Genomic DNA, 13,776 nt, shown 5'->3' with positions numbered 1-13,776 from the left:
TATATTGAAATTATAAATACCATTTCTTCGTGTTGAGTTATTACTTCAAATGATTATTTTTACCAGTAATATCACCAAGATAGGTAAAAAGATTTTTTATTTTATAACTTCGTTTACGATTGGTAAAATAATGCGATACTACATTGTCATCTGTAAAAATTTACAATTAATTAATAATTATCAACAAATATTTGTAAGATATACATTAAAAATCTCATGTAATAAATACTTTATAAATATAATATCATTAATATCTAATTGAAATATATTTTTTAATTTTTGTTTTGAAAATATGTTTTATTAATTTTTTATAGTCTTATTGATCTGTAATAATATATACTACAATTAAGAAAGTTATTAGTAATAATTAAGTTTTATTTAGTCTTAAAAATTTATTATTACTTATGTTATGATAAAATCATCACTTTCAAATATTAAAAAATAAAATAATATATCTTATTTAATTTACAGTTCTTAAAACAAAATACTAAGAGGTTGTCTCTTATTTATTGACCATCTTATTAACAAAACCCAAACCAAATTTAATGTTCAGAAGAATCCATTTTACTCAGTTGTTTTTAGTATTAAAATGAATTGACCTATTTTAAAATGTTAAGGTTAGAATATTATTTGGAATCTTTTAAAAGATTTTGAAGTAAGTTATGAGGTATTTATTTTAAAATTGTAATTATTTTGTAAAATCTTGCTTCAAAATTAAAGTATTAAAAAAGGGGGTAAGGATACATTTTTTTATATAGTCTTAACATTTTATTTTAGATGTAAATGATTTTAATAATAAAAATAATAAAGTAGTATAAATTCTTATGAACATACAATTTGCTATACTACTTATAAGATGATCAATACACGGTGGAACAACTTTTCAATTGTGAATTTAATTAACTAAAATCTTTATTCCATATGCTATTTTATTGTTTAATATTTAAAAACAATAATTCTATTTTAATTTAAGAATTAATATGTGAGACTGACACAACAAATGTTGGTATGACATATTCTTATTTGTATTATCATTAATTATACTACTTCATTTTCACAATCCTATTCAAAAACTAATCAATAGTCTATACATGTACTTAATAATAATAAAAATTAAAAATTGATAATTTTAATTAATGTATTTAAAACATTTATAAACTCATATAAAAATGTCTTTAAGTTGCAGATAATATGTAAACAATGGTGTAATTTTGTAATCAAAATATTTATATAGTTTTTATACAAAAGTTTTCTTTAATACTTAACTTATTTATTTTTTAAACATTTTAGGATTAATAAACAAGTTAAGTACATGTATACAATTTTAATAACATATTTAAAGCAAGACATTATATTATATATTATTGTCAATGATACAGTAAATATATTATAAGATTTGACTTTTTTTAAATTATCCATGAAAAGTGTCACTAAACAAATATACCTATTGAAGGTTGTGATATATAACAAACTGAAAGCTACTAAAGTTTAACACATCTAATTAATAATTATTTAAAAAGATGAAGAAAAATAATGATCATCTGTATAATAAATGACCTACTGGGTATTTTAAGATTTAGTTTGTGATTTATTGCCACAAATATGATACTATAGTAATCGCCAACAAAACATAACTTTAAATAGTTTGAATATAAATATTTTTATCTCTTAAAGTATGAAAAAAATATGTGTTTCACAATTCTATTTGTGATTTTCACACTATAGTAATGATTCATTGATTAGTACAAATTCTTATTCTCTTCACCAATTGTTTGGTGATTGTCAAACAATAAACATTAAAGATCTCTGCATAAATCAAACCAATCAATAATAGTTGATTTAGAATGACCAGTAAAAAAACATTCCACATTACAGGAAGATTTTGATTCTTAAATTTGGTCTAAACATAGATTTAAGGTTTATATAGGTAGAGAAAATTTATTTGTAACATGGACATCTTTTAATAGTGCACGCACCTGATAAATTTGTATTCTCATGTCTCTTCAAATATTTTTTATTTTTTTATCATTTTTATCATTTGGTACTACCAAATTGTTTACAATCATAAATTTCTTGTTATATCTTTGCAATAATTCCTAATTATAGAATATTTGTATTAAATATTTGATTCCTAGAGTTCTTAGCATTTTTAATAGGTATTATATTTTTTAACATAAGGTCAATTTTATGTAAAACACAATACTACAGTTGGATATATTTGGACGTTGTAGTTGTCATTCACACTAATTAACAATATCATAGATTGGTATAATCAAATTTTAAATTATGCACACACTATCCGAGGAAAATTACAATAGACTATAGTAGATCTGGTGAGTAATACGCTTTACCAATGCCAAATAATTCAAATTTAAAAATATATTTATGGCTATAAATAGATATTTAGAATTAGAAAAAGTTTTCAACTTACCCACATTAGTGATAGGTAATGTATTATCGTTGGCTGATAATGATAATATAAACATAAAGGGTACCATCCACAAACACACTGTAAAGTATGAAAAAACCTAAAAAAGTATTTGTATATTATACATGTGTTTAATCAGACAACAATAAAATTCTACAAGTTAATAAAATGTATACATACTTCTGATAATGTTGAATAACGCTGTCGGAAAAATTTAAAAGCTAGGATGTGATTTCCAATTAACAGAATAATTGACGAAATAAATGACAGTGATGTTAAGTTGAAGTTTGGAAAGTCAATGAGCAAAAAGTAGTATACTATATGGCTCAAAAGACCCAAAGCAATTAGTGTTAAAGGTATATTGTCAAATAAATACAATCCTATATGACATATTATCACAACCTGCAAAAATGTACAAACATTTTATTATTTAAGTGAAACAATTTTATTTTTAACTTTAAGGTTATTTAATATTATAATTAGTTTATAGAAACAACAAAGAAGAAAAATAAAAAAATATGATTTTTTATATTCTAATAATTAGATTCAAATTGATAGTTATGATAAGTCACAACTTATTAGAATTGATGAAAATATACTACTGCATTAGTTCAAAACAACAACTTCGTATTTAATCTTACATGAATTGTCCATTTAATAACTTTTTTTGTTAATGCAGTGTGTTCTTCAACAAATTCAGCCAAGTAATAAACTCCAGCACCTGGAATATAAAAAAAAAAATGAGTTGATGCAATATATTATATTGTTATAACCCCTAAATTTTTGTAAATTTAAAAAATTAAAACCCATAGGTAATAAAAATTTGTGTTCAAAAATAGATTTCTATATTAGGTAGGTAAGTAGTATAGAACTTTTTGATTTAAAACAGACCGAACCACAGATTAAGAAGTCTATGTGAATGACATAGATAATAATAACAACAATAAAAACGAATATAATGAATGGATTTAACACTATACTTAACATCATGGCATGAAAATGATAGTTTTGGCATTCTAGTTTCCACAAATATTTGAAAAGCTGTAATAATAATGTTTTAACGTTGAAGTGAATGGATTACACTTATTAAATAGATTGACATGCTCAATCGACAACGAAATTAAATGCACAACATCCACAGTGTAATAAAAATCTTAAGCATGCGATCAATAAAAATCTAACTCACCGATGAAAACCGAAATCAATGCTATCTGCAGTACGGCAGCAATAGCAATTACTAAAACCATAAAAATCATTGCTTGGCGGCACACGGACGTGGAATGTTTGGTACTTAACTAATTTTTTTTTTTAAATAGAATCCTTATACTGACTACGAGGCTGTTTCCAGGCATCAGTCTTAAAAAAAATAAAAAAAACGATCTATCAGACTTTTCACTTCAAATGGCACGAGTGCACGACACACTAAACTATGAAGTTTTTGTGACGTACTCGTTGACCATTTCGATGTTTTTAGTCATTACGATTCTGGCTTCTATGCCAGTCCAGTCAGCGGCGACGGCGAAGCATATATTTTACCAGCTACGAGTAATCAAATATTACATTTTGACTTATGAGATAGTGAGTAGTGATAACGTCAGATAACGTCTATAGTACTAGTTGGCAGCATTGAACTCTATATGATAACTGGAATGCTCACCAAGCAGTGTTGCCCGAAAGAGGATGTTAGAATGAGATAGCACATACTAATGGTGTTACTATCTTTGTCTTGCACATGGCGCTAATGTCTTAATTTCATATTTTACCGCGATATTATTTTAGTTTGGTTCTTAAAATGTAGTTGCACCTCATTATTTTTTTTAACTTCCACAAAATATTTTTTATTAATTTAATAAAATATAAATAATTAAATGATAAATAAATAGTTTATTAGTTTATAATTATAATTTAAAATAATATAACAAGTATTGAAACATGTTTTTTTGTAGACTTCTGCATTTTTTTGTCATATAAAGGAAGTAATAGGAAATTTTAAGTTGGGAATAAATTAAGTTGTAAATTGAAAGTTAGAAGGTTTTAGTTCATAACTCAAGCATATGAAATAACAACTGCATTTTTAGTAAAATAATATTTATTAAAATATAAACATAGTATTTATAATATTAATCATAATTGAAATAAAAGTGTACTTACGCTATTTACCTGGAGCTATATCTACTACTTACTTTAGATTGTACTTACTACTTTCCTAACTTAAGCTTAATATTGTAGATTTATAATTTAGGAAATATTAGTACTGGAAATATCCAGAAAAACAAAATCTGCAATACATTTTGTTATACTTCATGGCCAAATTTCCTAAAATAAATAAATATTTAAAGATACTATGATACTTTGTAGATACTTTAACTATATTCATAACCTTGGAGTTATATGATCTGTTAAGTTAACTAATGTAACTTATGTATATCCAACAATTTTATCAAAGAACACAAAATTCTTAATACATAATGGCCATGTAATAATATAAAAAATATATAAATACTTGTTTTTATTAATTGTATAATTTACTTACTTCTCGTTGCAGAATTCTCCTTTCTTTAATTTTTGGAGTTAAATGATTTGGGAAATCAAATACAGTTGGTACAGCAGATTTTATTAACATTTTTTTCCCACTTACAACTGCTGAATAGAAGTCAGTTTCATTGAAATGTAAACTACATAAAGTTGTATTGGAACTAGGTTTAAAATCTTTCCTTCGAACAGCATGCACCCATTTTTGAAGCCTCTCTTTATCTTTAAGAGGGAACCTTAAATATTAAAATAATAGATGTAAATCTGTTTAAAAATATCAATGAGTAAAATCAATAACACCATATAATAACTTAATACTAACTTGTGAAATGACAAGTCTTTTCTAACATCACTAGAGCTAGCACAATTAAAGGCACTACAAAAATTCACCATTTTAAGTCTTAACTGCACAGTAGGTACACACTATTTTAATTATTTTTAAAACTTTGAGAACGCAGAAGGCAGAACAAAAGTCAAAACGTTAAACGAACAACGAATTTAAAATGTATTGGTAATCAATTCATATAACTATGTGTGATAAAAAAAGATAGCAACACCATTCTTATCTGCTGTCTTTTTCTAACACGCTATCTCGGTTATGTTTACATTGGTCTTATGACTGGTGAGCATTCCAGTTATCATATAGAGTTCAATGGTTGGCAGCGAGTTTGTTTGCGGGCAAATGTCCGGAAAATGATAAGGAGACCCGGCGAAAGATAGCGGGAAATTTGTATTTATTGTCGACGTATCAGCTACTCTTTGAAACAATTTTACTACAATTATATTTTAATCGTTGGCTTGTGAGAAAATCAAAAATGCTGTTTAATGTTTGATAATATGTATAATGATTATAAATTTATAAACTATGTATACCATTATTCTGGACGTAGATTTTGGGTACCAAACTAAAACTACAAATTGCATAGACCTAGTAAAATGTGATGATAAAAATACAAGATCAAAACAAATCGAAGTGTCCTACCATAATGGATGTGTCCAACTTGAATTAATTGATATATCATTATTATTTATTGGTAATGAAAAACGACTGTGAGCATAGACAGTATATTACTATATTAGTCTAAATCACTAAGTTTATTTTATATTATGCTTTTTTGGTAGGTCTGGCTATGAGTTGAGTATAATTTGTTTTACTGGTAGTAATATGGCGGCTTAAACTAATTTTTGCCGAAAATATTGCATTCATTATATTATTAGTATTTAATTATTATAATAAATAATAATATATATTATTATTTTATACTGTGTTGCTGGCTATATTATTGTAATTCACTTTTTAGCCAATACCCTTTAGCCACATTGCTGAAAAAATGTGACTGGTTAATGGTATAAATAGGTAATAGGTATATTAAAATTAATCTACGTATCACGTATCATTGCGAAATATCAAATTCATAACACACGTAAATATTTTAAAGCCCACAACTAATGTTTTTAAATTATAACAAAATAATGAACACTGTCATTATCATGTTATTTCTTTAAAATTTTAACTTTAAATTAAATAAATAAAATATTTATCGTCACATATCTTTTAGATATTTTAGTTTCAGTTTAAGCTATTGATGGGGAACATTGTATTAAATATTCACACCATAGCTACCTATACAAATTGTACATTTTATAACATTTTCATTATAAATTGCTTGTAAATTGTACATTTTTGTGATTTTGACGTATTTTTTAAGATATTTAAACTTCAAATTTTCACCAAAAAAATTATACCTATATATTTTTATACAGCTATAGTCTATAAGAACTATTTATGTGGGATTTTGCATAAATTTTCAAAAACTTTGACCCAATGAATAATTTTTATCAATATTTATATAAAAAATAGGAAGTTTCTCATATCTATAAATAGGTAGTTTACCTAAAAGAGTTAATGTCGTAAAAATTTGACCTTCAAATACTCATAAAATTAACTTAGCTTTCCGGTGGAATTTTTTTCTATACAAATTGAAAAACTTACAAGGATTTTTGTCTTAAATTTTCAAATCTTAGGTAAAAAAGAATTTTTGTAAATTTTTAAAAATAGTTTGAATATTTTTGATACTTTGAAGAATCGTTATTTTTTGTCTAATTACTAATATTATCTAAATTTGAAATATTTAGAAAACTAATAGTGTATTTAGGCTGCTGTAAAAATAATTTATAAAAAACTTATATTAAATTGTCAAGCTCTTATGTGTTATTTTAATTTAATTTTTTTTTTTAATTTTAAACTACAGAATAATTGTAAAAATTTTGATTTTTAATAAATTTTAAAAACATTTTATATTTAAATGCTTATAAAAATAAATGAGTCAATTGCATTTTTATTATTTCAATTTTTCAAATTGTTATAAAAACAACTTATAAAAGATCTGATATTTATTTTAATCCTAACGCTAAATTTTATTTTTTAATTCCAGTGAGAAAAACTTATTAAAAATCTTGTTGAGAATTTATTTGAAAAGTATAGCTGAAAAAAACAGACTTATTCCCTCGATGAAACTTTTCTAGATAAGTACCTAGTTATACCGTGAGCGCCGTATTATCGGCATAATAGATAAGACCGCGTTTATAAATAGGTACGTATAATGTGTATATACTATAAACAGAACACAAAAAACGGCAGTAGGTATAGAAGTGGTTCTACAACAACCAATTTATCTATTACGTTTAATATTTAACGTATATACATATACCTATATTTATCTACTTTTTCTTAGCTGTACCTAAATATTATTGTCCAGGAGGTAAAAATCCAGACGAATGAGATCTTAAATATTGTGAAAGATTTAAATATTAATGCCAACAGAATTTTTTCTTTACATTTGTGAATATAAGTTATAACTCTTGATGAGTCCAAGTACATAATTATTGATTGTTTTATCGTGTTCAAATCAATGAGTTGTTTATAGTTTGAACATTGACAAGTATTCTTTGGTATAAATACTGCAGACCACTGTAATATAGGTAGTGTTATAGTTATTAAGTTTTGAATACATTTATATTTTGATTATAGCCTGTTAAAATGAAGTTCTGGTTCTACAATTTTTTCAAAATATTTATTCACATACAATTTGAATGTGGGATAGTATTTTATATATTTTATATAGAGTACCTACTTATTACAAATAAATACATTAACACTCATTTAAAGCAAATGTACTGATATAATTTGTATTAATCAAAATTTATTTATGTATGAAGAAATATTTATATTATAATTAAGGTACTGTTAAATTTACAATTTTAGTTATTTTTAGTACGAAAAAAATCAAGGTCCATCTTCATTCAACCACTTTTTTAAATACATTACAACTGTTTCACGAGCTTTCGTTAATTGTGGAGGGTCCGATGGAGTTGAAGGATATACATCTGCACAATGAGATACTCCTAAAAATAAATTATTTGTTTATTTGTTTTCATATTAATCAAAATTTTTAATTTAAAAAAATAGCATAACTTAATGAAAGCTTAATAATTACCTTCAATAAAAATTGAAGCGGAATTGTTTGCTTTTGGTTCAATAAGACCTAATCCGTTCCATGGATCGATAGACCCGTGTAAATAAATAATCCTGCTTGTTTTGTTTTTTAAGTCATGATACATCATGGCTGTCTTTTCAACTGCCTTTTCCAATGAATTTATATCAAAACTATACAAAATAATTTTATAGCTATAAAATATTAATTAAATTATCTCTGGAGTATTGTTTTTGTTAATACTATAGATTTCAAAATTAGTTAAGTCATTTAGCATAGTAGTTTCCTCATACTATTCATATTCACTTCGCCGAATTTTAATTTTCCAATATTCTGGTTTGCTAAAAATTATATACTGGTTAGTGGTTTTACGATATTTGAAAACATTAGCATTTAGGTGACGTCTCAATTTTCTATGAATATATCAATTTTATTAATTTTTAACCGTGTTCTCAATTCATCGAAAAGTGACCATAATATTAACGACACTTAGAAATCGGAATCAGCGACTTGAATATTAGCAAATTGGGATTCGGAAAATTGGGTTTCGGAGACGTGCAAAGATATGTCCGATAATTTTTTAATGACCAAGTTATAAATAATTGAAAAATATGGTGATATGGTAAGTTTTAAAAATGTATAGCGTAGAAAACTGTGTTCAGTAGTATAACTTTCTATAACCAATTTTTAACTTTATAATATTAAAGTGAATTAACCTATGATGCAACTTATTAGTAAGAACATAGTTTGTGTTAGAATGTTGGTTTTGTGAAACATTTTAATTTTTAAGAAAAATAAAAGTTTATTAGTTTACAATTTGATAATGTAAACTTGTTAATGTTTATAACTTTTATAGTCAACAAAATTAATCGGGAAACTGCAAGTGCTTATAAAAATCTAAAGACGCTATGAACATTTTAAGTTCTTTCAAGATATCTTATTAAAATTTGCTATATATCTTGTAACATAATTCATCATAAACCTACACGTGGCTTTAATACGTGCAACAAACGATCTACGTACACATTGGTTATTATTTATTTATATTTGAAATGAACTTTGTCTCAAAACACACATACAATACGTTTTATAAAAATTTTTTTATTAACTTACGATTCTCCAAAAACATCAGAGCACAAATCAGTAAAAAATTCTAATGGTATAGTATTACCAAATAAGTGACTATCTTCATGGGATGTTATGAAATTGCCTATCTCTGTACAGAGCTGGTAATACCATTGTCGATCTGAAATAAAGAAAGTTTTCTCATTAAATATGAACACGCGTCAACAAATAAAGTAGCTCTATTTAACAAAATAAAGTAATATTACAATACAACGCGCACGCGGACGACAAAAACAATACCACACAACAAACCGAGTAAAAACATAAACGAAGAAATTTGAAACATAAAGAATAGAGACGATATGAACTATTTAGAAAATATTTATATTCTCGATGCAATCACCCGAGTCAACGTTACAGTTCTATATCCGTAGACCGGTGAAATATATTGTGTGACATCGCACGTCACGCACATTGCATTCGACACGGCGAATCCGACGACTATCGTACTCCACTATAAGATTGCCACCGCTCTCCGATGCAACACAAACTTACGTAAGTCGAACTATTCGTAGGAACCACCTCGCCATTTATATTATTATGTACGTATTATTGTCTATGTCATCGATTCTCACTCGATAAAAATAATAATTACGTATAATATTACCTCGTCACCGATTGCCTACCCGACCCACGGGTAGGCGTTGAGTGCCAACCGTGAAGAATAAAGATTATTCTTCATGGTGCCAACCTACGACTGAGACAACGCTGAATAAGCGTATGATTTACAGAGCAATATTACTCTATGCCCTATGGTATAATATCGTAGAGCAATACAGGAATGACACTCAATCAGCTGATTGTATTATTTTTTTTTTTCACTTTTGAATCTAATTGTTTGAGAAATACGGAGACGAACCCGCACACCGACTTTGAGTTATACGTTTGTTACCCAAGTCATGAGGTAACGTCTACTGTAGACGATGTTCAAGCCCACAAACACCAAACGCGACCAAACCACTGTATGGTAGACCGTAATTTTGGTATAAAATCGCCTAGTGTCATGCATTGCGGATTGCTTGTTTGCAACCCGCAGGAAAGTCCCGACCGAGACACCACCGCGGCGAACGTTACCGACAAGACGACAACTCGAGGTCGGACGAACCGTATCGGCGAAATGCAACTGTCGGCGCACTCGGGCACATAGACGAAGAGCTGGTCTACTGCAAGTTTAGCTGTAAATTGTAAAATAGTCGTCACATCTTATCCACTCAGATGCGCCTTCAAGCCGTGTTTCCCGAGCCAACTTCGTACCACAAATGAAACTTACTCGAGCAAGCCGGTGGACGACACGCGATAAATAAGGTAATGTACATTAATTTAGTATTATTAATATTTCTTATTTCACAATACTCGAAACAAGTCAAAACGGTAACGCGTTATGTTATAAAAGTAACTAATCAATAGTTATTTTCATACACAATTTTCGTCCTTGGGAAATAATTCTAAAGAAGTTATGTAGCGTGTTAATTATCCCATACTGATTATATTATATAGTTACTCGCAGTCCTCGGAATCACCGAGTTCGACAAGATATTTTGTTAATAATCAATTATGATAAATTAGTTATATTTAATCTAAAAGTTGCGTTATACTAACCTCCTGATTCGACATATCCTTTACTCCAAGATATCTCTGCATTGGAAACAAGTGATGATTGGTATGAATAGGAAGAACATTTTCTATTAGTAGCGTATCTTAAACTTTCGTGTACGGCTATATATCTTTCAAGCTGAGAAATTTATGGTTAAAAATTGTTATTTTATCAATTACTATTTATTAAATCATATCAATTACTTAGTTGTAAAAATATTAACAGTTAACAAGCACCAACTGATACTGTCAGATTACTTAGATCGATAATTCGATTTCTTTAAATATTATTAAAAAAAAAAAGATTCTAGAAAAATTTAATTTGTTCTGCTGTTATCTACTACAATCTAACTAATTATTTTAAATATGTTTAAAATATTAATATAGATATGTATTGTAACATGTAGGTAGGTACCTATTACACTGCACATTTTTTTAATTAATTAATAATATTTAAAGTTTCACTAGGTACTTGTGAATTAGTAGTTAAAATTTCAATTCCGTTGACAGTCTAGAATACATTATTTTTGCCTTTAACCAAAAAAAATAAATAAAGTACCTATTTTTTATAATATTTAGGTTGGGTACTTCTACTAAATTTTCTAGTAGGTATCTAGTAAGATATTAAATATTATAAATAACAAAATAAAATCTACATTCAGCTATTAGACAGTTCCTTAATATTATGCTCTGTTCGTTATCATAAATTTAAAATATTTATGATTATTATTATATTTCTGATTAATAAAATACTCAACTGCATTTCCTAATTTCTTGTTTAACATAATATCACATAATGATGTTATTGTTACAAACGATTGGTTAATATTTTCGTAATATCTATTGTCTCGATTGTATTGTATAACTGCTGAAAACGATACAGCTAATTGTTGAAATAGTTGTCTAATATCGTTTTTAATATTTGTGTTTATGCGATTACATGTTCTGTAATTAAATAATTAAAATTTACGTTTATAATTTTACCATTATTTTGATATTAATCAATAATTGTGTATAAATTTATAAATCAATAATTACTTGAAATTTTTTTCAATAAATTTCGTTCCATTTTTGGTTTTTAAAAGATCGCTAATCATTTCCGTTGCTTCACTTATGTGTGCGCTACATTTTGGATTATAAGCTGATAATGCTTTTTGAGCAACCTTAAAATATTCTATGGAAATAAAACATCCCAAAATTATATATTTCTCGTAAATGACCACCTCGAAAAAAGTTAATGTTAGTCAAATAAACTGCTATAAATCATATAGTATAAAGTAATAGATACTTTAATTTAAAATGTATGTGCTTTAGGTATATGAGTTTGTTGTAAAAGATTAAATACATAGTCAAACAATGCGTTATATATAGTACCTTTATTATCTATTTTCGTCTTTATAATACTACTTGACGAAACTGCTGCATGTACAATATTTGGATATTTCATTCTTAACCAGGCAGCTAAACTTCCTGGATAAGATCCTCCAAATACTACCCATTTAGCGTCACTTAATTTTTTGTTTGTTTTACTCTTTATAAATACTTCTATATCAGCCAATGCTTGTTGAGTAGTCAGATATGCTAAATTTGTAGTATTCAAATTACTGTAACATACAATTTTTGTAAAAAAAAATTAACTAAAGTTATTTTGTTATTTTAGATTATATATATTATTATTTTGTCTTACAATATTTTTTATTCTTTACATATTGTTACTATATCTCATCATAATTAAAGTTAATTTGACTATTTAATTGCAATTGATTGAAATAAAATATTTATTTAAATTAAAGCGGTATTCATTTATTCGTTAATATTAATTGATTGAAATTAAGATCATTTAAATTAATAATTTTTAGTATCTCTGAAAACAGCACTCACTCAGTGGGACGGCTCTTTCCATAATACCGATGTTCCAATTGAAAGCATAGAGCATTAAAAATCTTAGCGTATTCTATCATAGCCCCGTCGGTCATCCACCTTAGTAAAATTTGTTCTTCTCCTCCTATCAATAAAAATATTGGGCCACCCTTTTTATAGTGTTCCGAATTCATTTGATATCTCTAAAAAATTCGATTAGATTGTTAATACTTAGGTTAATGAATCATTTTAATACGTTTTAGTTGATCATATAAAATTAAATACATTAATACCTGTTTCCACGTTCTCTTATCATTAGGATTAAAATGATCTAGTTTTTGTACAATCCAATTGTCTTCGATATTGTATTGAACTAGACTCATCTTTATAGATCTTGCTCTAATAAAACCTGAAGTTGGTGCTCCTATGCCAACTAAACTTGTAAAACTACTATAAGCTGTCGAACTCCACCAAAGGCAGCACCACAACAGGCAAAATATTGAATTCATTTTTCAAATTAATATCTTCAAACTGAATAAAAGTCAAAACTTGTATTAAAATTATACTTACGTAGTAAGTAATCCATTAGTATGAGAGTTATTACTTAGATATTATAAGAGTAGTTTTATTTAAATTAGAAAATAGCAAAAGAGGGTACTTTATTGTTGTATTATACATATACTAATCTACACACTTTATTTAATATAATATACCTACCTAAAACTTTAAAAACTAATTTTTGAA

At 26.4% G+C, this 13,776-nt stretch overlaps 3 protein-coding genes across 3 annotated transcripts; all 3 read right to left on the bottom strand.

Moving 5' to 3' along the window:
• LOC112592333 (protein TEX261) lies at positions 1 to 3,973 on the bottom strand. Its single transcript, XM_025336353.1, has 6 exons — positions 3,878 to 3,973; positions 3,615 to 3,784; positions 3,070 to 3,149; positions 2,609 to 2,830; positions 2,432 to 2,528; positions 1 to 150 (listed from the first exon to the last, which is right to left on the bottom strand). The coding sequence occupies exons 2-6, from the start codon at positions 3,682 to 3,684 to the stop codon at positions 41 to 43; spliced, it is 579 nt and encodes a 192-aa protein (XP_025192138.1). The 5' UTR covers positions 3,685 to 3,784; positions 3,878 to 3,973; the 3' UTR covers positions 1 to 40.
• Positions 3,974 to 4,499: 526 nt separating this feature from the next.
• On the bottom strand, positions 4,500 to 5,550 carry LOC112592334 (THAP domain-containing protein 2-like). The gene is made up of 3 exons (XM_025336354.1): positions 5,283 to 5,550; positions 4,962 to 5,196; positions 4,500 to 4,744 (listed from the first exon to the last, which is right to left on the bottom strand). Exons 1-3 carry the CDS (start codon positions 5,351 to 5,353, stop codon positions 4,730 to 4,732), a joined length of 321 nt encoding a protein of 106 aa, XP_025192139.1. The 5' UTR covers positions 5,354 to 5,550; the 3' UTR covers positions 4,500 to 4,729.
• Positions 5,551 to 8,246: 2,696 nt separating this feature from the next.
• LOC112592338 (putative serine protease K12H4.7) lies at positions 8,247 to 13,541 on the bottom strand. Its single transcript, XM_025336358.1, has 9 exons — positions 13,326 to 13,541; positions 13,054 to 13,235; positions 12,547 to 12,776; positions 12,211 to 12,346; positions 11,931 to 12,117; positions 11,179 to 11,311; positions 9,568 to 9,700; positions 8,458 to 8,627; positions 8,247 to 8,365 (listed from the first exon to the last, which is right to left on the bottom strand). The coding sequence occupies exons 1-9, from the start codon at positions 13,539 to 13,541 to the stop codon at positions 8,247 to 8,249; spliced, it is 1,506 nt and encodes a 501-aa protein (XP_025192143.1).
• Between the last annotated feature and the right edge of the window lie 235 nt (positions 13,542 to 13,776).

The sequence above is a fragment of the Melanaphis sacchari genome, unplaced genomic scaffold (assembly GCF_002803265.2).
Source record: "Melanaphis sacchari strain LSU unplaced genomic scaffold, SCAv2.0 Contig16_pilon_pilon, whole genome shotgun sequence".
Taxonomy (NCBI): Eukaryota; Metazoa; Arthropoda; class Insecta; order Hemiptera; family Aphididae; genus Melanaphis; species Melanaphis sacchari.
This window is presented reverse-complemented; position numbering and strand designations above follow the sequence as displayed.